The 27,619-nt window shown below is 42.5% G+C and overlaps 1 protein-coding gene across 1 annotated transcript; it reads right to left on the bottom strand.

Moving 5' to 3' along the window:
* Positions 1 to 396: 396 nt before the first annotated feature.
* Positions 397 to 27,455, bottom strand: cdc42ep4b (CDC42 effector protein (Rho GTPase binding) 4b). Its single transcript, XM_023993443.3, has 2 exons — positions 27,336 to 27,455; positions 397 to 5,011 (listed from the first exon to the last, which is right to left on the bottom strand). The coding sequence occupies exon 2, from the start codon at positions 4,779 to 4,781 to the stop codon at positions 3,768 to 3,770; it is 1,014 nt and encodes a 337-aa protein (XP_023849211.1). The 5' UTR covers positions 4,782 to 5,011; positions 27,336 to 27,455; the 3' UTR covers positions 397 to 3,767.
* Positions 27,456 to 27,619: the final 164 nt, after the last annotated feature.

Raw genomic sequence — 27,619 nt, 5'->3', positions numbered from 1 at the left:
TATAACGTAACAAAATGTGGGAACAGTCAAGGATACTGAATATTTTCCAAATGCACTGTTATTTTTAGTATTAGSTTATTGATTACTGCATTGTTGGGTTTTAGAGCTTGCAAGAAATTTCATTGTACATGTACACGTGACATTAACTTGGGGGGAAAAAACTGATTGGCTGTCTCTCTATGCTTAACTGTGTGTAATCTTTGGAGAGGAGCATCTCTAACACTGCTTTGTGTGAATACCAGTGTCTAACAAGTCGCCTCAGGCTCCTTATGCGTGTAAATCGTCTTAAATTTGGTAAATAAAACGTGAACTGACTCATAAGTATTTTCCCACTGAAAAAGCTCCTATAGTGACAGACAACATAGAATGTGAAATAAGCCACAACACTGCTCCTGGTAAAGATGACCAGCTTTCCCTTTTTATTTAAAAATATAGCTGTTATTTCAGAAGAGGAAGAGTGAGGGAGGTAAATATATTAATATACAGTAGAACGAGAGAAAGTAGAAGAAAAAYAGCACATTCTTGGCATAAAAACTATGTAACATTCTACAGCTGAGACTGAAAAAGAACAATCCTTTCCCCTTTTTACCACAGGCATCAGGCCAGGGCACTGAAATCCGCTTGCAGTTGAAAGCCACTTTACCTTCTGATGGCTCTTACATTAGCGTCACTATGCCATAATGCCTATAACGAAACATAGCAATAGTTACCATTTTTCATAGACGATACAATTAGTATTTATCTACTTCTCTTCAGCAGCAAATAAAATGGTGGTGAATAGGAAGGAGTGTTTTGATAGATGAAAATATCCCCATATTGGGTAAGAACAGGTAAGGGATTACAGCAGCTCAACCCACTTTCCATAGACAAATTCTACAACAAATGGAACAAGCAACGGAGTTTCAAATAACAAAGCAATCCCAAATTTGACCCATTTACAAATGAACAGTGCGAGAGGCCTGAGACTTATTGTAAGTAGCCTATACTGCTGTAGCCTGTAAATGTGTCATTAAAAAATCAAGAAACATCAAAAATGTAAAAAGGATGACTATTACATACTTGGCACATTTACACCTGGTCATTTTAATCAATGTACTCGACTGATCTCTTTAATACATACATGTCCACATGACATACATAGCATGAACGCATGGCTGAGTGATGTCACATCCTGGAATTGTCCCTCCCCTCACTTCAACACCATAGGATAATGTGCCCCACCCCTCACTCGCCCAACCAACACCATAACAGGAAACAAAAACAGTGCTCCCCCAGTGTCACAAATATAATTTCCTTTCACAGGCATAAAGGCAATAGATTACTCAGGGATCCAGGAAGGATTGAGCAGGTACTTCCTGCTTTACCATAACAGATGAGATCATAATCTGACCAAATTAATGAATGTGAGTGAGGGGGGAACCTAGTCACACTGCATGCATCTCAAAAGACACCCTATTTGCTATATGGGCCTTGGTCAAAAGTAGTGCTCTATATAGGGAATAGGGTGCCATTTGGCACACAACTGTAGGAGAAACTAAACAGGTGCACCTGTCCTTTCCTTTCCCAGACATGTGACTCATGAATGGATGAGACGTTGGGTCAGTTACCGACCAATAAGCCAAATATGTTTATGAATGAGAGGGTGGAGGGAAGCCAGATGGTGTTGATTCAATCTTCTCCTACGGTAGCCCAGGCCTGCATGGCGCAATGGAGAAAGGCGGGTAACAGTCACTTATCACTAGTGTTCTCTTATTACTTATATCCTCCTCCCTTCAGACGTCTCTCCTCTTGCTCCTAACCTGCTGATCCTACAAGCCTGTGGTGTGTGTGGGGCAAGAGATGACCACATACAGATATAGTATCTTAATTAGATCACCCTGTTGCAGAACTTTCCTGCAATGCAAGAAATGTAAAACGTGTAGTGTATTCAAGGTTTAAAGGCGTCTGAAGTTTCAGACCTGATTTCCCCTTATGAAAAATGTATCAACCCCTACAAAAATGTAGATTAATTATAATCCACATAATAATTCACATTTCCTGTTGCTGCAGGATTATTTGTAGCAAACTGGCTCAAATTAAGATTCTACATCTGTAGACATGACAGTCTACTATTGTACAGTCACCACTTGTTCACAACCACTTTCTCTGCTACTGTAAATTGTATTTTAAAATCGGTTTCTAAAACATATGTACAATAAAAGTGCTACTGGACACGAAAGCRGCAAACAAAAAGGGCAAATTTTCTTAGCAAAATTGACATTTGTCCTTAATAATAAGTAAAGCCAAAAAAAAGAGAAAAATGTACATGAAAACTAAAAAAATGTGATTCTTTATGTACAGTAGTGTTTTAGAGTGTGAGCCATCTTGCTATACCTTGGCAGTGCTAGCAAGGGAAATATGACTGAGATCAGTGTTGTTGTGTGTGTTTCTATGTTTCTACTGAGTCCATTGATCTGAGCTAACAAAGTGTCATGGACTCATGGCCTAACAAACAACTCCAAAGCTAAGGCCTAAATTGGCTCACTGGGTTGGATAGTACCTTAGGCTTGGATGAACTAAAGATCTCCAGAATCCACCCTAACTTTAACAAAGCTCCCTTTAATCAAAATGGTGACTTAATCCAATAAGTAGTTACTAACAAATGAAACTGTTGGCTCATTTATGACATCAGACTGTATAGAGCATGTTTAGAAAACTGGTCCATTGTAAGTGAACAGTTGACACTAAAGCTGACTAATGGTTAGAATAATGAACCACCAAGTTGTGACATTGATTTAGAACCTGCTAGAAGACAAACCAATGATGTATGTGCATACAATGTATAAACGTAGAAAAAAAACAAAAAAAACTTAAACTTCTGAACATTAACAAACCAATATTTTAACTGTATCTCACGATTCTCACTTCCCTCAACACACACAATTAATTCAAGGCCCCAAGGCTATGCGGCTACGCTAGCTAAACCCTGGGATACTTTTCTCTTCTTCATTTCTTTTTCCCCTCTTCCTTCCTCCAAAGCTGTGTGAGAAACATACCGTTCATCCCATTACATCATATGACCCGGCCTCCACCTAACGCATCACACCTCCCTCGAGGAGGACTGCCGTTTGATCAAAAGTGACCTCGGTCAACCTCCATACTTCCACTTTTAAAAAATGTGACAGTGTGAAGACCGCTGGTTGGTGGTTGGCTTTCCCTTCCTTATTAATGCGCTATAGGGAATGTTAGGGAAGGGAAATCCTCTGGATGAAAAGACAATGGGGGCGTGGGTGGGATATGTTCATGTTGGATATAAGTGGATATGAGGGTTGAGATCCTTGAGATGTGCCCCCTTAAAGCATAAACACACTGATGACATATTGGAACTGTGGGATTAGATCATCATGACAGATCGTATTTCTACAAAAGGAAACCCTCAAACCAATAACTAGTGTGTATGTGTGTATGTGTGTGTGTGTGTGTGGAATTCTGTAATGGCTAGAGTAAAAGGACTCATAGGACACACACTGGAGTGAATAAGGCTCAGTAACAGATGGTGAGTGATTGAATCCTAATACAGGAAGTATAGCAGAATAAGGTGTGCACATGGAGATTCTCTGGATAGATCCATATGTAAAAATGTAGGTGCACCAACCCTTCCCTCCCAGGCTTGTACTAGCTTCAAAACTCATGAAGAATACGCATCTCCAGCCGTGTCCTCGCAAACCATGTTATGGTGTCTTTATAAATCACGTTCTGTGTCGGTGGTGTTACAGCCCTGTTTTGTTTCACACCCTGATTTCATCTTCGTCCTCGTCCATGAAGGAGAAGTCTTTGTCATCCTCCCCCCCAACCCCCGGAGAGCTGTACTTGGCGCTGTCCGTGTCCCCCTCCTGCAGGTGGTGGAGTGGCTTCTCCTCAAGAGCAGCGGAGCCGGAGGAGGAAAAAGAGCAGCTGTCCAGGTGGCTGTGGTAGTTCCTGGGAGGGGTGTTGGGGGGGTCTGCCATGATTTTCTGCTGGGGATAGGTGCTGCGTGGGGGCCTGACTGGCGGCTGTAGATCCACCTGGTCCTCAACATTGTCCTCCGTGGTGGGAGGACTGAGGGGGGGTGACCCACGGCCCTCGCTGCCCTTCCCCTCCTCGTATCCCAGATCATCATCCTCCTTCTCCATCACCCCCAGGATGTCCCCCAACATGGAGGGCCCCAGGTCGATGTGGAACGACATGATGGACTCCGCATGCTTCATCCCACCACCTCGAAGATGGGACGGTGGCAGGTCAGTCAGTTCTCCAAAGTTCTGCTCATCGAACTCCAGGTCCATAGCCGCGGCACCGTTGACCGGTTTTCTGATTCCTTCGACCTCGGGCAGCTTCTTCAGAGGGCTGGAGGAGACGCTCTTGGGCATCCGGGGACCACCGCCCATCCTGCCCGCATCATCGTCGTTGAGGTAGGGCAGTGAGATGGCGTTTTTCACAAAGTTTGGCGAGCCACCAGGGGGTTCCAACGCATTCTCGCCACGGTTCACCGACTGGGAGCGCTTACTGCTCCTGAAGGTTCGGGACAGCAGGCCTGGTTTGGGGACAGGTCCAGGGGAGCTCTGCTGCACCTCTGGAGCTGGTTCTTTAGGGGGCTCCCCAGACCGGGTACTGAGGAATGAGGTGTCCCCAAAGGCATCGCCGCCACGACCTACATGCATGGTGTGTCTGAAGTCCCCGAGAGGGGCACTGATCATCTCTGCAGTCAGGTCGGCTCGGGAGCGACGCTTGGACTGGTTCGAGGTTAGCTGCTTGAGGATAGGCATGGTGATGTCTGATGAAGTCGCTCAGTGATATAATACTCAACAGGAACAGAAACAGTTCAACAAAGAAACTCCTGGTTGGTGCTAAGTATTATGAGATGTTTGTCTTTCTCACGTTTAATTGTAAACTGTATTGTCAAGGCAAGGAGAGATCCAGGTGTCTGGAGTACACAGCCATTGTGGTCCGTCAAACAGCTATGTTGAGGTCTGGTGCAGATAATCCACAAATCAACCTAAGGGAATAACAGAAGAGAGGACACATTAAAACCACATTGCAAGACCTATGCAAACCAACTCAGATCCTCAAAGTTGGCAGGGAACATGGAAACTAACTACAACTTAACACAGARTGGCTTTGTCATTTTATTCCTTTGGACTGGAAGCAAACAACTGGAAATTACAGTAAACAGCAACTATTTCCAATAGCTGCTGATTGCATCTGAGGCACAGAATCAAGACAACTTTCTTAATCTATGCTGCTGTGCCTCAAATGTGGAAACTTTTGTTGACAGGCTGGGGCTTTGAAATAAAACCTCCAGTTGAGTGGTTCATTTCTTTCGCACTTAACTGAAACTCGTTAACCTTCCAAGTAAAAAAAAAAGAAGGGGGAAACACACAAGTCATTGATTGTAATACATTGGTATTCATGCCAATGCTTTATTTCTTAAAATGGCACTTTCAATTTGGCGTTTCAATTTTTAGGAGGCGGCTGTCTGTCGTCTGAAGTCCGCGCTGCCAAAACAGTACTCTGCTCCACTGCTGCAGTTCCCATTTGTGCCCCTGCATGCCTCCCTTTCTGTTACATAACCCTACGRTCACAGGATACTGAGAGCCCAGTAGCTCCAGCTGCCAGGGATAAAGACAGGATGGAAAAAGGAATGGAGAGGAACATAATTTCTTCAGCAGCTTGGATTAATTTAGAGCAACAGATCAGACGGTCACTGACTGACTGTTGTTCTGCACGCACCCTTCTGTCACTGGCAGATCAACTCGGTCTTGGCTTTTTCTCTCCCTCTGTGTGTGGCTCTCTCAGTTCAGACACCTTTAAGAGGTTGTTTAAAGCTTACTCCCACCGCCACATCGTCCATATGGTCACCAGTGACTTGCTTTACTGAAAGCMTGGTGTGACTGATCACTGTGTTCAGAACTTGTGATTAGAGTCAGGGACCCTGATAAGCCTACAGCACTGCCATTGGGAGATGATGTACTGCTTAAGTGCTCTGGATTTCACAGCAGATACTTTGATCTGCAACCTGGCAGCACTATGATCTATTACTCAATAAGCCAGACAATATGGGCCGTTTCAGAACCCGGTGAGGAGTATCTGCTTACCCAGGCCAATCTGTMTTAGTGTTTCATTGCTGGGTCAATGGTGACACGATCTCAAAATATAATGGTGTGAGTGGACAGATCAGCAAAGTTGGTGGCTTTTCGTCTTTTCCCTCAAGTAGGGCAGCAGCCTGCAATAGGGCCTAGTAGGCAAATGAGTWGGCCTAGGTGACGTCAACAGTTTCAAATTGTGGCTGCTAGGCGCCATCCAAGCATTCTCTTGTGTTTTCAAACCAGAGCGCATGCATGCACACACACTTCACAGGCCTACTCTCTGGTCTCGTGTGTTCATACCTCTGGATGAATGGGGTCTCTGGTACAATATTCCAAAACAATGTCTCCGTCAAACTTTTACATCTAAGACAACAAGGGCCGATTCAACTGAAAAGGCAACTGTAGCAGCAGAGAGAACAGACAGGTGTTTGATAGCTGTGTTAACCCAGTTCTTCGCCTTTCAAAAAGGACAGAACATCCCTAAGGACAATTCAATTATCTTCTTGTCTGCCTACTGTGGATTAACCTTTTTATTCAATAATCGTTCCTCAGTCATTAGGACTCAGTGTGTAGAGGTTTTGTCCCCTCAAGAAAGAATTCCTATTTARACAAACACAATGAAAACTATATGAGCAAGGAGACAAAAACTGAGCATGAATGACTGCACAAGAGGTTTGCAAAAGTAGAAACTTAATACAAACTATTAAGTCTTCGCCAACAACTGAAACACTTTAGCCATTATGAAAGCGCAAACTGTTTCAAAACAACCAAACGAATTAGCTTGGTCATCACAGCTTTCAAGGGACACAATTGTGAAACCTCACATTGTGCTATTGTGGCTAAGAGTCTCTTAAGTAGGCCTAGCTTACATTACTGCAGGGTGATCCATCATTACCCATTATTATTATTAGCCGGACACATTACTACACAACTCACTATGCATGAGAACGCAATCCTCCAGCCGGTCTGCTTCTCCTCTACGTGCCAGCCTGTCAGCGTCTCGGTCTCATTTAATGTGCAGGCATATGACCGTGGCTGTGTAGTGTACCACTCCAGGCAAAGGACAACCCACTTATATAATCATAACACTTTAATACAACAACACGTTGCTTGCCAATCGTAGTGTAAGGTTTAATAGGTTGACATTTTCAATAAGGCTGAAAAAGCAAGAAATTACTCCCAATGGATAATATGTCACTGTCAACAACAGCAGTTAAGTTTACTACCTGGTAATAGCCTACACAGAGTGCCCATGCCCATGTTTGCCAGGCCAGGAGGAAGCAGCCAACTAGGGAGACTTGGCAACATGGATTGACAACAGAGAGGGCCCTGTCCTGGACTTCAGTCAAGACTCCATGTGTCTCTCCCTGCCCTTAACTAGTTCTCTGCCCATGTCTCTATGACGACCTTAGGCCAAGTACTGGTTGGCTGCCCAGCTAGCTAACTTCCTGCCCGTAAGCCTGAAATAGTGGCCCTTATCCCCTCCAGGGTGGCCTGCCATAGAACCATCTCAGTCCCAAATGGAATCCTATCCCTTATGGGTTCTGGTCAAAAGCAGAGTACTATAAAGGGAATAGGGTGTCATATGGGATACATCCCATGTCTCAGTCCCTACCTGTTGAGCTCAGAGTGGAAAAGAGGTAGAATAGAATGACCACAATAGGACTGCTAAACTAGAGGCAATGGAATGCRTTTGATGTGATTCATCATTAGAAGATATTCATACTCTGGATAAAAGATCAGTCGGTTCTCTTCAAATATCAAAAGGGCCAAACCTCACACCTTGGGTCCTTATAAGAAATGGCCCATAAGGGCCCCCGTGTGTGTTCGGGGGCAGTGTCTTATCGCAACAGTAATACCACTTGGTCCCATTATCACATGCATGACAAAAGGAGAGGAGAAGACTCCAGGCAGCACTGTCATCTTCAATTACATCCTTTCAATATGAGTTTACATAAATCATGCAAGCTATACGAAGCCACAGACATTCCACATCAAGCTCAAAACATTCCAAACCGATTGCCTATTTGTAGCCCCTTCGTTGCAGGCCAGGAGCGACAAAGCTGGGCAGTTAACTTTGAGCACCATTTCACCTCAGTGAAAAGTCTAGACAACTATAAAAATACTACTAAAAACAAAAGCCAGGCCATTTTATTCTTTGCCTAGTACGTCATGCATGGATGGGTAAGAGTAGTCACTTGGGAATCGACAACCAAGCTGTATGTCCCAAAATATGCTGCTCCCCACACGGTCTAAAAACACAGCCGGGGTCTGGATTCCATCTCAGTAATCTTTCAAATGCTGCTCAGAGCTGGACTAGTTGAGCAGGCCTTGCTAGCTACACTCCAGACTTATAAACACACACATGACATCTCAAATCTTTGTTTCAACTTCAAATATGGTGTCCAGATTCATTTCAGTAACTAGTTAAAATGGGTGGAGATGAGAATGAGTGTTCTATTTCAATCTGTGTTTTGAAACTGAGCATCATGCCAAAGCATTAGCCAGCGATGGTGACTTTATGTAACACACTTTAAAGTTGAAATACGTAGCTTTTGGACCCWCCCGACCAAATTCATATAGAAATGTGAGTTATAGATCGATCATTCTACTTGAAAGCAAGTCTAAAAAGCAGAAGCAGTACATCTGTTCTGTGTATGACATTTCTATGCTTCCCGTTCTTAAGTTTCATTTTTCCGTCTTTTAGTTTCAGTTTTGAATACCAGCTTCAAACAGCTGAAACAACATTTTTGGCTATGGAAAATATTTCACTGCGGTTTAGATGGTACAATGATTCTCTACACTATGCTATCTGATTTTGTCACAAACTGAAATTATGCWAACTATTCGAGTTTTAGCAACCAGGAAATGGCGGAGTGATTTCTGCATAGTGCAACTTTAAGCACTCAAAGCATCACATGATAGCAGATCCAACTGGCAGAAAGGTCTATGAATGATTAACAGATTCTTATGCTTGCCCTCAGCGCCAGGGCACCAACATAGAGGATGACATCATAAAATGCCAGATTCATACTATAAGGCTAACCTGACCCATACTGTGCTAACTTGGATATTTTTCTCTCCACATTTTCCTTTCTAGCATGGTTCCTAGAACTATGGTGGATGCGTAAAGCGGCCAGCCCAGTACAGCTTAGCTTGTACTGTTAACCAGGAACGTCCCCATTAACTTTTATATCACACACAATCAACCTCTTACTCTGATAGTCCTCCTGGTTTACCAGCTAGGCCACAATCCTACAACCATGTTCCAATCATGTTCCGCACCGATTACTATCCCTCTTTGGAAATGTCATCCTTGTTGTCAAGTCAATCTTCCGTCTCTCCTTTCACAGCTGGACCACCTTGAAGAGAAACAAGCACACGTCGCAGTCCACAACTATGCTAGTTGTATTTTTGGGCCCTTTACATTTTTCAAAGGAAAGAGAGAGAGAGTGAGGAGAACATGACTTTTTCACTAGGCGGAAGGGAAGGTGCTGGTGGTGTATTGTGAACAGTAGTGGATCTTACACAACTGCAGAGTCACTGTAACATACTTTATGCCCTGTTAAATATTGAATTCTGACTGGGCATAGTCACATTTTAGTTTACATTAACAATGTTATAGGCTGTTAATTGTTAATAAGAAACACATTTTAAAAAAGTTGACATTCTTGCTCCATAAGTAGCTCAAATCAACAACAAAAAATGTAGTTTCCTTTTATGGTTCCACAACCATTGCTCATACTACCAACATGTGTCAGCCATGTTCGGGTAAACTATTTCATGGCCTAACACAGTAATTATGTTAGACATGGTATATTACATTACCCATGTTTAGTTAATATCACATCTGGACGATGCCTTGTACACGCAAGCACATGAGATCATTACGTTTCGATTTGGCAAAACATATTTTGGAAAACTGAGGCCACATGCTTACTACTAGGGTGTAGTGAAAAGCTATAACCAGCCTAATCCATTTAACCAATGAGAGTATTCCTGTTTTGTTTACCATGAACTGGTAAATCCCTCATCTCCCCTACCCCCCATCCCTCCCCATCACTCACCCGCCTTGACAAACAACCCATATTGAGGTGCTAATGTYATTAGGATGGGGCTGCTGCAAGCTGTTACGGCCCATCAATACAATTACAAATGAATTCAACAAAGGCAACAAGTTCACAATTTAGTGTCAAAGAACTCCGGTGCCATCAGGGACCTTAATGGGCCCTGCAGGTCCAAACATATCGCAACATGCTGCTCTGTACACCCTTATGTTAAACTAAGGAAATTGTGTTTCTATAGCTAGGGCTGACAGTGTGAGAACTTGTGAAGAGCAGAATCAACAACCTCTGCATAATTGGGTTAAATGCGGAAAACACATTTCAGTTGAATACATTTTTTATTTATTTTACCTTTATTTAACTAGGCAAGTCAGTTAAGAACAAATTCTTATTTTCAATGACGCCCTAGGAACAGTGGGTTAACTGCCTGTACCCCCCTTTCCCCTTAAAATCGGTCTCGTGTGGCTCAGTTGGTAGAGCATGGCACTTGCAACTTCAGGGTTGTGAGTTCGATTACCACGGGGGTYCAGTACTGGAAAATAAACACCTTTTAAAAGTATCCACTCGCTACTTACTGTAAGTTGCTCTGGATAAGAGTGTCTGCTAAATGACTAAAATGTAAATAATCAAACCGTTTTGTGAGAATGTGTTCAGTTGTTAAGCCATTGTTAAGTAAATGAAAGCTGAAAAGTACCCGTGGCCTGGCTTTGGCCCAAGTGAGAGCAGTTCCGCCATGGCCCAGTGAGACACTGGGTGTCGGCCCGCTTAGATTCTGGRCCTTTTGGATAAAATACTGGTGTAACTCCTATATGGAACTGCATCATTAATGACATTACTGTAGGTCAGCGGTGAAACAGACATGTAACCCAACCTATATGGGTAATAATAGGTAGACCTGACTAGCACATTGCTTGTTTATCATGTTTTGATGGAAAGACATATACCTTCCTGTAACTTAAATACAAACCATTGAATCTAAGCCAAACAATTATTGACCAATATTGCGACCTGGATATGTTTCCAGGAAATATCTAACAGTATTCTTACATGGTGAATTCAGGGCGATGTACGTAGGCAGCGTTGTAGAATGATGTCAATATCATATCAGGTATAATCTGATAATGACCATGTAAACAATCGTTATTCTGGGTAGTGTCACATGTACACAAAGTATTTTGTCTACGTAATGTCCCATTGTGCTCAGAGTAGTTACTTGCCATTGTCACCATAACCTGTTCTAGTTTATCTTCACAACCAAATGGGTTGGTATGTTATCTGAGGCTAGCCTTCATATGACTAATGAGAGAGAAAGAACTATGGAAATAAAGAGCGAGAGAAATACCCCTCCCTATATGGCGAAATGGTGTTGTCAGCTCCTGGTCCGTACTGACTAAGGCATCACTAACTATCAGCAAACAGAATGTGTAAATAATTACTTTACATAACATATGGAGGTCAAGGGTCAATCCCTGTAGGGTTTGTCCACAGCTAAGCCACAGCTAAGCTTGTTTACAACAACGCTCACTCAATACGTTTAAAGTCAAAGTGAGTGAGAAAAATCTTTGAACTAGAGCAATGTTTACGCTAGTTTAAGAAAAAATCAGAATTGACAACTTAAACGAACACGGCTATCCTGACCCTGATGACCTGTAGAATAAAACACTCGAAAAGGTCAATAGCCTGTGGCAAATATGAAACACTCAACTTTAGCCTATAGCATGGGGGTCAGGCTGAGGGCAAGAGAGCGGTATAGTAACATTATCATTATCCCTGTCTGTGTGGGCTACCTGATTAATACAGGAGGTTGGTGGACAGCATGGTGAAGTGATGTAGAGAGTTCTGCAAGGCAAGCCTGGACAGCTGACTGGGTAAATAGACCCACCTCAGCAGGAACACTATAGGAAGTGTGTGTCTAAACCCACCTCAGCAGGAACACTATAGGAAAAGTGTGTCTAAACCCACCTAACGGGCCTCATGCACACAGAAACAACCCACAGGAGCATTAAGTGGAGCATGTTCAACAAGGGAACATAACGTCAGCGTGCCTCAGCCAGCAACTAGCCAGCAGTGTGTTACTCTACTCTGTGTGGCCCCCTCTCCAGCACACACACCCTACCCTCCACACCCGCCCCACTACCCATTTCCCCCAGCGTCATGGTTCAAATCCATCTCATGTAACTTGCGGGTTAGCTTATTGTTGTTCATCCCTTGTTATATCTTCACCACTGCACTGCTAGCTAACCGGTAACTGTTGATCTCATGTAACACATTTCAGCCACGTGGTCCTGTGGCGGACTGCAGGAGAGAGATGTTTTTAATCTTTCCATATCCTGCCATTAGTCAGCAGCTAGGGGCTTCCAAAACAAACAGACTCACTACTAGTCTGCCTGCCTCCCCACGCTGTGCTAGTTCACTGCTTTTAGAAACCTGCTACCAGCAATCAAATGGATGATGAACATGATGTTTCAGTCTTGTCAAAATCTCCCTCTGTACAAGATGATCTCCTGGCGTTCCCTCTGGATTCCCCTCCGTTGTACCTCTATGAATAACATCCTGTGTGACAAACGTCGACACCGCTCATTCCCTCCTAAAGGAGTCGCATGCTTCCCATCCAGAACATATATTATGACGACATTTTTGTACATTTTGGTCTTGGACAACGGTTTTGTTGGCTGTTCGTGCACAAATTATTTCTCAAGGCAAGTCGAAGACTTCGGACTCGAAGTCGACGTCCATTCATCGGCCAAATTCATTCTTCAATGAAGTGTTTGTCATTCAACACTTTTTCCAAGTCACACTCATTCGCGGCTAGGTGTCAGCCGAACCAAAGCATGCGGAAGCCTTAACTTATTCGGGTTAGGGGGCAGCATTTTCACTTTTGGATAAATAGCGTGCCCAATTTCAACTCCCTTCTACTCATCCCCAGAATATAAGATATGCATATTATTAGTAGATTTGGATAGAAAACACTCTGAAGTTTCTAAAACTGTTTGAATCATGTCTGTGAGCATAACAGAACTTATGTAGCAGGCGAAACCCAGAGGACAAACCATTCAGATTTTTTTTTTTTTTTTTTGAGGTCACTGTCTTTTCAATGAGTTTACTGGGACACCAGATTTCTAAGGGACTTGTTTGCAGTTCCTATTGCTTCCACTGGATGTCACCAGTCTTCGGAAATTGGATGAGGTTATTCCTTTGTGTAATGAAGAAGTACGGCCATCGTAAAGGAGGGTCACTTGAAGTAAATTGTTTGAGAGAGGCACATTATCAAAAAAGTTGTCAGTTTGTTTTCTTTTTGTATTGAACACAGATCATCYCGTCTTCAAATTGATCGATTATTAACGTTTAAAAATACCTAACGTTGTATTACAAAAGTAGTTTGAAATGTTTTGGTAAAGTTTACATGCAACTTTTGATATATTTTGTAGTGACGTTGCGCAAGTTGGAAGCTGTGTTTTTCTGGATGAAACGCGCCAAATAAATTGACATTTTGGATATATATATAGACGGAATTAATCGAACAAAAGGACCATTTGTGATGTTTGTGACATATTGGAGTGCCAAAAAAAGAATTTCGTCAAAGGTAAGGCATGAATTATATTTTTTATTTCTGCGTTTTGTGTCGTGCCTGCAGTGTTGAAATATGCTTCTCTCTTTGTTTACTGTTGTGCTATCATCAGATAATAGCATCTTATGCTTTCGTCGAAAAGCCTTTTTGAAATCTGACATGTTGGCTGGATTCACAACGAGTGTAGCTTTAATTTGGTTTAATGAAAGTTTGATTTTTATATCATTTTATTTGAATATGGCGCTCTGTATTTTCCCTGGCTATTGGCCAGGTGGGACGATTGCGTCCCACCTACCCCAGAGAGGTTAAGGGCCAAGCCAACAGAGGGCCGGAGGCCAGCCAAGGATAGGAGGCGTACCACCCTGCCCTTGTGGAGTAACAGGGACTTTCTAAAGGAAAGACAGACGGGGGCACCAAAGAGAAACATAATAGGGTAGGGGTGGAGATTGAGGGAGAGTGGCATATTACCATTTTACCCTCCCTCACTCCCTGCCCAGGAGGAACGCATGCCAACAGTTAATGAACACATGCTTTTACACTGTCCTCCAAGTCTTGCATGCAGCACTTGCTGTCATTATCCCCATAGAGAGGCACAGAAGGGGATCGAGTGTGTGAGAGATTAATAAGTGTATCTATTAGTACACGTTTTACTTTTCTATTATTTCTCCATTTTCCTTCTCTCTGCATTAGTCCACACCTGTTGTTTACGAAGCATGTGACATAAAATGTAGGTTTGATCTGAACCCCTCCCTCTATCAGAGAGGCCTAAGCAGCAGCTAAGAGGATACAGGCCAGGGGGATGGACTCACTCAACAGGCTAACAGCTGCTTCACTATGGATGGACATTGGTCTTCAATAGAACCTTTTTGCATAAAAGGAGAAGCTGGAACCAAAACTTTATTAGATTGGAAAAGATGCCCATACTACTGACAGAATTAGGCTACCGTTTCCCTTGTAGTAGGAAAAAGACCATCATGACAATGTGCCATTCCATCAAAACTCAGGTGACGTTATCACTACGATGTTACTGGACATTGGAACATTGATTGGCTCTCCCTCCAAATGGGAGAGCCACGCACAAGCAGAGTGCTCCCCCATGACAGCTCGATTGCTCTGCCTGTGCCCCAGAATGAGCGGAGCAGCAGCTGATTTTGTTGTTGCCAAATCACCAGAAAGATAAGCAGATACCAGCGTTGTACAGTGCATAATCCATTCAGCCAACGCAGCAGCTACTGCTGATTAGCACACAGTTACAGTGAAACTCATGGAGTTCTAACTGAGCAGCTCTCTCTCTGACAAGAATGAGATAATAAAAACAGCAAGGTGCGCTCTTTCAAAAACACCAGCAGATGTCAACAAAACCTGGCCCCAAAGACAACACAGAGCCTCACAAACATCTCTTTACTACAGCCATAATACAGATTCACAGCAGTTTGACAAGCTGAAAAATCAGTCCATCGTTGGGTTGATTTAATTGAACCTGACTAAATTGACCAGCATACTGTGCGCACACACATGTTTTATTCCATGCAACTTTGCAGGAATGCCCAGTTCAGGCCCAGCAGATGGGGATGGGTTACAGGCCTCAGCTCACCCACACTCACAAACACACACGCCAAACAGCCTTCTCCCCGGGAGACAGCTGGATGATAGGGATGTGACATTTGCCAGGGGAGGACTGGGYAATAGGACACATTTGCCAGGGGAGGACTGGGTAATAGGACACATTTGCCWGGGGAGGACTGGGTAATAGGACACATTTGCCAGGGGAGGATGGAGGAATATGATCAATGTGATGCAAACCAGTGGCATTGGTCCAGCCAGATCCTGCTGAACAGATACTCAGACAGATGGTGTTTTCCATGAAGACGTACAACAGTGTTTTACGTTAATGTATGCTCTAGTGTTATTGTGTTTCCATCAGGAGTGCGACACTAAAAACTTGTGTTTTCCGTTTGTTCTGACCTCTGTCGCTAAAGAAAATACATTAAAACTTAAATAATATTTCAGTGTGTGAGCGTTTTTCCTTTAAGTTGACAGTTAATTACTTAACAATGGCTGAGAGCTGAAAAGTACCAGTGGCCTTGCTTCCGCCCCAAGTTAGAGCAGGTCCACCGGAGCCATGGCCCAGTGAGACATGGATAAAACACTGGGGTAAATCCTCATTGGAAATGCACCAAGAGTGTCACATCTAATGGATAGAGACACATACTTTGAGACACTGTGGCACTTAATCACAAAATCAGTGGGCAGCACATGATCAGCCAGACGAGTCCCTCTTCTACCCACATACCACTCTTATCACCCAGTCTCATTCTGTTTCCTTGTACTGTAACTATCCTCACCATCTTTCTCTGTGTGGATTTGGCATTCAACTAACAAGCAGGTCTGATTTCCTGGAAACAATAAACGATTTATGTTTGACGACAGTGAGACAACATGCAGTAGAGCTCTGGGAGAATGTCTTCATGTATGTTTACTAGTACACAGGCTATAAGAGTGTGTGTRTGTGGGCGCAATAAACTCAGTCCATCAACAGCTCCTTACTCACACAGCCCCATATGGAGGTCAAGGGTCATAAAGGCTTTGCACAGTGCGCACGCATACACACACAGCACTGAGTGTTAGTGTGTTTGAGCAAAGCGAGAGGTAGAATCGCTAATCTTGATCACATAATGAGTAGCTAGTTGGGCCTCCCGAGTGGTGCAGCGGTCTAATTCAGTGCTTGAGGCGTCTCTACAGAGATGTAAACACACGTTCTCTCACGGCTAACAAGCACACACAAACACTGCCCCAGTCTGTCCCTATAGGCTACCACAAAGCCAGTGGAACTGACGAACCGACAAAGTCACTGAGATCACAATGGACCCAGATCAAAAAGAAACAAAGCAGTGCTTCCAGTGTAAAAGGGAGACAGGAGCCAAACCTTAACGGGGTTCCACATACAGGACACACACACAGCCATCTCCTGAGAACCAACCCAGTGCACATATCCGGCCAGTCCAGCCACAGAACACCCTCTATTCATATTCACCCAGAGTAAAAGGAAATGCATGACAAGGATACTGCTGACAGACAAAGGAATATTAGAGATATTAAGTCATCAGGGTAGTGTTACTTCTGCCTATATAGACAGGCCTAGGGGCACAGTGGTCTAGGAGTCACGGGATGGATAAGCCCTCTATTGGAGTGTCCAAGGCTAGCACAGAGGAGACCACTGGGGAGAGATGACGGCATTCCTTTGTCTTTTCAGCAGCTGAAGCCTACGCTTGAGAGATACCACCGGTTTCTAAGCCCATACGGAGGGAGAGAACGATGAGAGGGAACAATGGAGAACCACTGAACTGTGAACAGACCATAGCATTTCACTCTGATGGACAGACCAGATGCACACTACTCCGCACAATGTGTGTTTTGAATACATAAGACTCCTCTAGCCTACACATATTGCTCAACTGCCCGACTACTAGGCCAGTCACAGCAGTGGCGGTGTGTCAGAGTTGAAGGGAGTTAACCCGATCAGGGTTAATGGTTAACCTTGTCTCCATAGAGACCTTTTATCAAATCAGGACACAGACAACCGAGTCCCACCATAAGGAGGGACAATTCAACTTGGAATCTACAGAAGTGTAAACACTGCTGCATCAATTACATATTGTAATGACCATGAGAACACAAACACTCCCCTAAAACACTGTTCAATTTGGTTGAAGAGACACTGATGTCCCCCCCACCAAAAAGTCAGCCATTTTTGGACTAAAGACCCAATTTATGTAGACAAAAATGAGATCACATAAAGACTCAGGGTTCTCTTTCTCAAGAGAGTGTTGGTGAGGTTGGGTCGAGGTTGGGTTTCATGACTCCAGCTGTAGGTATGCATCTCCTTTCAGGTGGAGTCCTCACTGGAATGCTCAAATCACTGGGTGGCTGTGACAAATGTTTCAAAACATGTTGGGAGGTTCAGGTGTTCAGTGACAGATTCCAGTGAATGGGTAGAGCAGAGTAGGACAGGTGTGTCGAGTTGTGTCATTTCATGGTGAAGCAAGGAATGTATTGTACTGTGACAAGTGTCAGTCCCACAAACTACTGATGAAACCTCAGAACGTGACTAACCCTGAGAAAACTACATGATTTTTTGTCTTTACTTTTGAGCTAGCTCAGGACATGCTAATAAGGTAGTATTATCTGAAATTTCACAGCTTCTCCACATCCATTCTCTAAACACTTGTCATAATAATGAGTCATTCAAACCTAGACTTCAGGCTAAAAACTGTACTGTAGAAGCTGTGTAAAATAGCTGATGGTCAAGTGCTACAGTAGAACCAGTAGTCCTACAACCATTAGATCACAATCAATCTTGTCAAGCAGAAACTGAATACAACAGCCCGGAGTAGTGTTGAACCACAGATTCATACACAGCCGGTTTGGCTGGAAATGTATCTAAATGCTYGTCAAATTACATTGACCGTAACCAACGCAGGTAGGTTTTTGGAATTCCCCGTATAGAATCAGGTGCATCTCACCACAGCGCYAAGAGCCAGCTAGCTTCTGAGTATCATCCTACCTATCCCTGGCTAAACTCTGTCCTTTACGGCATGGCCCAAGGCATTTGGTGGGGTTGTAACCAGTGTTCATTTTGTTTAGTCATAGTAGGGCTGTGGCAGCCATAAAAATTGTCAGTCGGTGATTGTCAAGCAAATAACTGCTGGTCTCACGGTAATTGACCGTTAATTAATAAACACATTTTGCATCTCCTGGCTTCCACACAGCCTACAAGCCGCTGATGCAGACCTTTGGAACATCTACATAAATCTACAAAAATCAATTAGTTTAATATAGGCTACACCATCACAATAAATCCATGATTTGTTTAAGGACAGGTCTATAGAAGCATGATATAAAGAAATGTTTTATTTCAGAAAAACAGAATGCCATACAGCTGTGGGCTACACTAGTTTATTTAGCAGACAAGATTTGCTTAGAATTATGTGTCATTATTTTATAGTACGAAGAATACAACAGAAGATGGCTGAATAAAATAGAAAGGATATTTTCTCCAGTCRATTTGAGGGAGTGTGTCGAGCGGTTACCAAAAGAAAAAGGTCCTCCTATTATGCTTCATTTAGAGTTATGACACTTTAGTTCTGATTTKKAATACATTCTAAGGCTGCATAATATGATTAATGATTTGAAAAAAGTTGCATGAAAGACATGAGCTCTGCTTTGTTTTTTTTGAGCAGGCTGCACGCACTTCATCAGTCTCTCATTTACAATTTGACAAGTACTTGATCATGCCTCAAATTTCCCGGTGGCATCCCCTTTGTGCGGCCTTAACGCCCCCTAAAAAAATGTCCATGCCTTTTGCAGCCAGTGTCCATTGTGCCCTTGGGCTGAAAATAACAATTATAATTTCCATATTCTGGCTGCGTGCTCCAAAGTACCTCTTCCTCACATGGCTCTCTTGGATAGCTAATAAGAATTGAGCTAATGCCCATCATGTGCTCGGGTCGTTCTCACAGGCTACAAGTGTAGACAGGCACGTCGGGGACGCACCTGAATATTGAAGATGTTGGGGGGGGTAAAAAAGAAAGAAGAAAAAAAAGTCCACATTTACTTTGTCAGACAAGATGAATAGCAAACCTATATAGCAAACCTAACAAACCTAGGTCATTCTACTATCCCTCACAGTACAAAAGTTGAACTATTCTATGCGAGAAATAAATATTCCAAGCAAAGTCTGGGACAGTTGTGAGATGCGATAGATCCCAAATTAAATACAACCTTTTGCATCAAAACATTTTTTTAAAAGCAATGAGGCTGATGCAACAGATCAAAATGTTTAGCTTAAAATATTGATAAACTATTAGGCAATTTCTTCACATTATAAGCGCAGCAATGTGCGCAAGGCAGTAGACTGACTATAAGCTTGTGTCACGTTCGTCGTAAAGATGAGACCAAGGTGCAGCGTGAGTAGAGTTCCACATATTTTTTATAAAGAGAAACTCACTAAACAAAACAACAAACAACCAAACGAAACATGAAGCTACAGGTGTGCACTCAGGCAACTCAAAGTAGACAAGATCCCACAAACACCAAAAGGGAAATGGCTAACTAAATATGATCCCCAATCAGAGACAACGATAAACAGCGGTCTCTGATTGGGAACCATATCAGGCCTACATAGAATTACAAAAAACCCTAGACCTACAAAAACCCTAGACAATACAAAACCCCTAGACAATACAAAACTAGCGTACCCACCCTGACCTAACCAAAATACACCCTGACACCCTGACCTAACCAAAATATAAAGAAAACAGAGATATCTCAGGTCATGGCGTGACAGCTTGAATGTTCCAAAATGCAATCAATTAGCAGGAAAACACCATTCGGTCACCAAAAGTGACCGCAAATGCAATTATGCATGTATTGCTTTTATTATAAAAGGTGCATTTTTATGGTGAAAATGATATTCCCCAAACATGAAACGCACACAATGCGTATGTATGCCAGTTAGGCTCTACACCCCTTGTAAAGCAGATTGTGCTTACTTTTAAAATAAGTTATTTGGCCACTTTAGTTGTGATACAAACCTTATTAAAACATATAGGCCAGGTTACGTGAGGTGTGCGACTATGATTAGAAAATGTCACCAAAAACAGGCATGCGCTGTTTCATGCCTTACTACACATGCTGGGAATCATTCACAAGTGATAATATATCATTCACAAGTGATAGGCTAATATTGTCACCCATCAGACTATTCTTGATTTAATCTTGTCTTTACATATACACGTGTGAAATTTGTTTTGATTTAGAATGGACCACATCATGCACCGGTCTCAAGAAAGAAGCAGGGGAAAAATTAATACATAATCTATGCATCTATGCATCTATGCATTTAAATAGCGAATGGAGGACGCTTTTCCCATGGTTCATTTTAATGCCAGCCAGGTAGGCTATACTCCTGTTGTAAATATAAGCAATGTGCTTAATATTAAGAAATAATGATAGTAGGCCTAGCCTTTAGAAAGCAGATGGAATCTATTAGAAAGAGGAGGATCCCCATCAACACTTCTCATAGTCGACAGAAATGTGGCGCAACATGACCTCATGGGCTTCCATGAAGTGTTTGATTAGATTTTTGAAAACATTTGCATTGATGTCAGAGTGATTAGAGGGACAATAGTGTGGAGTACCAGGCAGTTAGCAAGTTTGGTAAGCTAGTAATGACCATCAGCAGTACCAGAGCTTGAAGGAGCCCAATTACAGTGACTAAAACGGTCACGTGGAATTTGACTGTTACGGTCACCGTAACAGCCCTAAGTCAACGTCATTTTGACAAAAATATCATTAAGTCACATTTGAATAATGATTTAGTGTAGTTGTCAAAATGACAAAAACAGTGGACCATTTTAGTCATCACATTTGTTTTGCCTCATGAACCTATAGTAAACATAAAATCACTGACTTCCATACATAGCCTTGTTTTACCATTTTTTAACAAATGGTTTACGGTCCGGTCCGCAAGTAGCCTAGCCTTAAAATGGCCCATGATATGAGTTATCAATGTAAAATCCAGCCAACCCAATGATCAATAGAAAGAATAAAGATGTTGAACGGTAAGGGCTAGCTGTCAAGCTGTTTCTCTGAGGAACGGTAAGGGCTAGCTGTCAAGCTGTTTCTCTGAGGAACGGTAAGGGCTAGCTGTCAAGCTGTTTCTCTGAGGAACGGTAAGCGGCTAGCTGTCAAGCTGTTTCTCTGAGGAACGGTAAGGGCTAGCTGTCAAGCTGTTTCTCTGAGGAACAGTAAGGGCTAGCTGTCAAGCTGTTTCTCTGAGGAACGGTAAGGGCTAGCTGTCAAGCTGTTTCTCTGAGGAACGGTAAGGGCTAGCTGTCAAGCTGTTTCTCTGAGGAACGGTAAGGGCTAGCTGTCAAGCTGTTTCTCTGAGGAAAAGGAGAGACTTGGCTACATTGGCTGCAGAACCTGGCTATAAAATGCAGTGGAGAAAGTGGGAGAGTTGAGCAAGACTACAAATTCAAAGACAGCCTACTTTTCTATACGCAAGGGGGAAAAAATAAAAATAAATAGCTAAACTGTGGTTTTACCTTTAAACTCAATGCTGCTATTGTTTTTATTTCGTAAAGCAGCTTGTATTCTTAAGCAAGGGTAGTTAACTAGAGAACGTTTTGCAACTAAACGTGGCCCCTTAACTAGAAGGCTGGTGACTGGTTAGCTACAGGAAAGCAAGAGTTGCCTGCGCGATGTGCCTTATCGCTTGCTCCCCCGCAGCTCACCAGCTGATGTAGACTGAACAGGTTCAGCGCATCCTTCCCACTGCTGTACAGAACTGCACTTCGCATCTGTACTGCTAATATTAMAATTCTGCTGATCACTGWAAAGCTCACAATCTTTCAAATKTWAAAAAATATATATGTTTGACTAATATTTTTGTCACTGGCTTGTCTGAATACCCATACTAACGTACTACATACTTAAATAGCATACTATGTGCTCCTCGTCGCATATTATTTAGCACGTACTGTTTAGTAAAAAGTACGCAGCAGCTCTTGACTTGCTGAGTAGATGGGCTGAGTGCAGGTGGATTATTCCAAATTCAACAGCCTGATAATAGCTAGTTTCCAATTCCATTAATTTCTCTAAACTATGAATAGAATAGGAATGGAGTTACAAGCCKACTCAGGCTGGTTATAGGCAGACTATTTCTAAGGCTTGATCCATAAATGAAATAGATATTTTTTTATGTAACTAGGCAAGTCAGTTAAGAACAAATTCTTATTCATGAAGGCCTACACCGGCCAAACCCGGACGACTCTGGGCCAATTGTGCACCGCCCTATGGGACTCCCAATCACGGCCAGGTTGTGATACAGCCTGGATTCGAACCAGGGTATCTGTAGTGACGCCTCTAGCACTGAGATGCAGTGCCTTAGACGGCTGCATCACTTGGGAGCCCCGAGATAGCCTAGTTTACAAACTAAAACAATCCATGTTCAAATAAAAAGATGAACATGGCATCAATAACGCAGCTACAGCCCGAGTCCCCGGTGCCGTCACATTCAGAAATAAAAAGAAATGGTTAAGTACTTAGTTTAAAAGCGCTGACGAAGGCCAAGAGAACAAGAAATACTTTTCAGTAAGAAAACAGAAATCCCCACCCCCTCCCCMAAAATACTTCTGTTTTCAAAGATGTAACCTACGATGCAATACGCAGTCATTTTATTAAGGAGAACAAAAACTAGTTAGAAAAGAGTATGACATCCGGGCATTTAAAGTATAGTTGACTTTCTAAATATCGCATGGTATTACACTTTCCTTTTCCGCATAATCAAATGGCCTATTTAGAACGAAAGTATGGGTATTCGGACATGGCCATTATTTTTGTTGACGAGAAATTACCACGTGTAGTAAGCCACTGCACTAGAGTTACAGAGCCACAGGATAACCCTGYAGGTAGCTCAGAGGAGGGTCAAAGGATTACAGCCTAGTGACCACAAGAGCTGGAATGTGGTTGCCTTTTTCCAAGGGTTAGCTAGCTAACTACAATCTCAGTTGACAGCGTCCATAACAGTTGCGTAAATACATTTATAAAAGATTCATGGCATAAATATGTATGTTTCCCGTTATAMAACAGACCTGTCGTAAACCTGCATGAGTGAACGAGCATTAAAACTCTGCCTGGAAAACTCAGTCACCTTATGGTGACAATAATGCCCTTTATTTGCTGTATAATTTGGAACTATTGGCATTAGGCCACAGCATGCAAAAGAAGGATTGTTGTTCAATATTTAGTTTATCAATAGATTGTGTTTATATGTCCTGCTTCTGTTTAGGCTCTAAGATTAAATAGGCAACGATGTCTCTCTCCTATCTCACAGCAATACTGTGACCTACCCATACTATTAAATATTTTACATAAGCTACTGGTCTATTTACTGTATTGTCAGAATGTTTCAATCTTTAGCAGTCATTTATGCTGTACCTGGAAAAAGAATTGTCAGTTTCTGAAAGAGAAAACAATGGCAAATTGTTGTGGACTTGTCRGCTGAACGTTTGAATTCAACAATGTTTGGCATGGACTTTTCCCCCCCAACCGAAATATGATGGACTGAACGCGAATTGTGAAACATTGTAGGGCAGGCAAATAAAAAAATGTGCAATTACACTGGAAAATTATTTGTCTAATTATAAGATTCCTATGTGTAATTGTTTGTTCTCTTCTCAGTAAACGGCAAATTGTTGCATTCTTGTTAATACCTTTCCCTGTTTATTTTTATGGATGCTTTTCATAATTTCCCCCATTTGCACAAGATACTTACTTGCCAGCTTGCAATATTGCAACAACTCGCAGATGTGCGTACKCGTGGTCTAAAGTTTGCAGGGAGGTGAGCACATTCTCAAGTCGAGTTACATTTTTATAAATGCCAACTTGTGTTAAAAACTGGCGCAAGGTTTATAAATTAGGCAACTTGCAATTTCAGAAACATTTCATACTCATTCAAGTTCCAGCAGGTGAAGATAGCTAAGGCCCATAAAAATTAAGTTCAACACTTAAGTTCAAACAGGTAAAGTTCAAACACAAAATGTTCAAGTTGAACTGTTTCTTACTTCAATGTTGAAAAGGGTTCGACGGTTATATGGCCTCGACAAGATGTCTCGAAGTTCAAAGGCATCTGCTTCCCTTTCAGGAGAAAGGTAGTTCCTGTAATTGTGCAAGACACAATATCCCTTGTCTGGGACTCCAGTACTGTCCAAGATCAACAGGAGGGAATATAACCAAGATGAGTAACCTGTTATCAACCACAAGAACTTGTGCACACACTAGCAAGGCCTATAGCAGGGGTATTCTCATCTTACCCTAGGACAGGGATCAGCAACTAGATTCAGCCCCGTGCAGGAACATAATTACAAATCATTTGTAGATGGCAAATTGACCACAAGAAGCACAAACAGAYATGTTTGACTAAAACATAAATCAATAATACACAAGTAGGATACACAAACAAGTGCACACAGAAAACCATTACTCAAATTGGTCTTATGGGCCATGAGTATCAGTCTACAGCCCTAAGAATCACTTTGAGGACAATGCAACTTCCACTGAACTCGTTGACTCACGGTCAAATCACTGGGGAATTTGTTTGGCAACTCAAGAAAATGTACACAGTTTGACTGAAAGACGCCTGAAGTCAGCGGTTTTATGAAAAGCAGCCGTGGTCAATGCGTCTGAATCCTCCCTCCCTCCTTCTCCAGTGCTGCAGACTGTAGGGAGAGTATGACCTCAGAGAAGTGCGGAGCAGAACTGGGCAGGTAGCCAGCTGAGCCCCTTTACTGTGCAGCAGCCAGCAGGAGCCTCAGCCTTCACAACACAGACCAGCAGGCAGCAGGTCCCATGCAGCTATAAAGCAGCTAGACTCCGGGAGAGATGACACACACTAATAGACACAATAGATTGGGATGGAACGATCACCGGGAGACCAAGAGAGGCTTTTGAGACAGAGTTGAGGGGTCTGGAGTGTGTGCCAACTGTCCACACAGCACACCAAATTGTAAGAGGAGAGCAGGGAAGGAAGAGATCGATAGAAGGTTAGGGTTGGTTAGTAGAGAATGATATAAAGAGAACGGAGGAGAGAAGTGTGAACATCAATGCAGTATCACTCTCCCTAAAGCTCAGCTAGAAAGCCTGCGAGGACAGGCACACAGCTCCTCTAGTTCAGCTTTGGTCTGTCTGTCCATGAGCTAGAACACCCACACTGCACCACTTTCAGTTTCCCATTCTTCTGCATCTCCTCTCCAGGTGTCATGGGGTGAGGTTGTCTGCTAAATGCCAAACACTGACCTTAGAATCCAGTACAGCTGAGTAGAGAGGGGTTACCAAGAGACCCAGACACCATCAATCACACAGCTTCAAATAAAGCAGTGCAACCCAACACCAAACCAAGCTCATTTGTCAACATGTCTCAATACTTTTGTTTAGAATAACAGTTGCTACTAGAAGGGAGGCATACATGCATACTTACTGAACTTGTATTGAGAAAATACGTGGTCAATTGGGGGCTATGTTATGGCTGATACTGTTTATAGCTGATAATTGCCCTAAATACTTACAGTACATGATGACTCAAATACAACACAATACCAGTTCCTGTAATTATCCATCAGGGCTAATCGAAATCACTCAGCTGATGTGATACCCATCCACCAAGGAACAAGAGGGGTGCCAAGTTGCCTCAGGGCATATATAATGAACTGGAAGAACATACCATTTGGCTGTGGAAGAGGAGAGACACTCAGGGAAAACATTTAATAATAAACAAAAGCATCAACTCAGAACAACTCCAGGCTAGTTTGTTTAGCTTTTTGTACATTTCTAATCATGTTAAAATGGCATGAGATGATGATGCTCATTGTTTCCCCATGTAGAGTAATTGTTATGTAACCTGTCATACTATTGGATCAGTGATGCACTATTACCACATCTTTCATTTTCAGATTAAGCCAAGCATATAGCCAAGTCCTACAGAACATTCTATCTACAATATTAACAAACTACTGATTTGGAGCGTCAATGTGTTGTTTTTCTCTCAAAATAAACTACTTCATAACCTCAAATAAACATTTAAGCCTCTTTATATCCTCTTATGCTCAATTAAAGTTCATATAATAAAAGGAGGAATCAAGTAGCTCACATTACTTTGATCTTCTCACAGATCTGTCCACCCAAGACTTCAAAACAGCTTGTAAACAACATGCCTGTGTGTGAACGGCCGGGCGCGGGATGGCAGAGCTGAGTAATGTTGCACCTGGGCCTACTAGTCACATATTTCCCGCTTCAATTAATGCAGCCAGCACACGCTACTGTACTATAGCAGTAACAAAGGGCCTACGCAATACATACATTAATCCCATAGGTCATTGATTTAAAGTGGCAGGCAACAACTTTCAGACAAGCAGCTCACCCAAGGTGAGGTTCAATTGTTGTAATGATGGGGGTCTTATCAAAACTAACCGAGATGAAAATATATTTTGAACATACTCTGCGGTGGGTAGAGTTACAGACATTGATAAAGAGAAAAGGGGAATCCTAGCCTGTATGGTTGGTTCATAGTTAACGCACAATGGACTACGATCTCCCATAAGGAACCAGCCAGTCAAACCGAACAAGCTGCAAGGCGCTGGGATTTCCCGCAAACATATTTGACATTCAAATGAAATGAAAAAGGAAAAAGTATAATCTACCAACTTTGTCCTCCGATTCAACAGTAAAGCTATTTGAAAGCAAAATGAAAGATGTTATGAAACTGTAATAAAGAAACAGAAAAATACTTCTTCACGCTGTTCAGCAGTTCAAACCATACACATAGATCCACAATTATAATGTTACTTTCATTTCCTGACAGGGAGGTTAACAAAATTCCAATTAGATAAGAGAAAGTTGAATTTCACAATTGAGCTCTGAACAGAGCAGGATTACATGTCACGTTAGTAAGAGGACACAACCGCTGTTATTAAAGGACAATGGATCTCATCCTTTCACAGAATCAAATATCGTTAAAATAGTTTTTAAATCTGAGTACTTCACCTCCAAAGTGTTATGAATTTTCCACCAGCCCAGCAATAAGATAAGTTATCGGTGCGCTGTCCTCATGTACGTCCGTCAAGTTTGTAGTGCAGTGGCGCACAAAACAGTCCTTCCCATTCCTTTCTCTGAGAACCACCTCTCCCACCTCCTGCCGCGGTTTATTAAAGGGCCAGTAACCATATATAGGCTGAGTCAAAAAGGAATATAGCTGTGTACACATTTTGACTAATTACATCTTACTTGATTAATCAAGTTGGCTTCTTTTTCTTTTGTGAAGTTTCACA

The sequence above is a fragment of the Salvelinus sp. IW2-2015 genome, linkage group LG8 (genome assembly GCF_002910315.2).
Source record: "Salvelinus sp. IW2-2015 linkage group LG8, ASM291031v2, whole genome shotgun sequence".
NCBI lineage: Eukaryota > Metazoa > Chordata > Actinopteri > Salmoniformes > Salmonidae > Salvelinus > Salvelinus sp. IW2-2015.
Note: the sequence above shows the minus strand (reverse complement) of the source record. Positions and strands in the feature narration are given on the sequence as shown.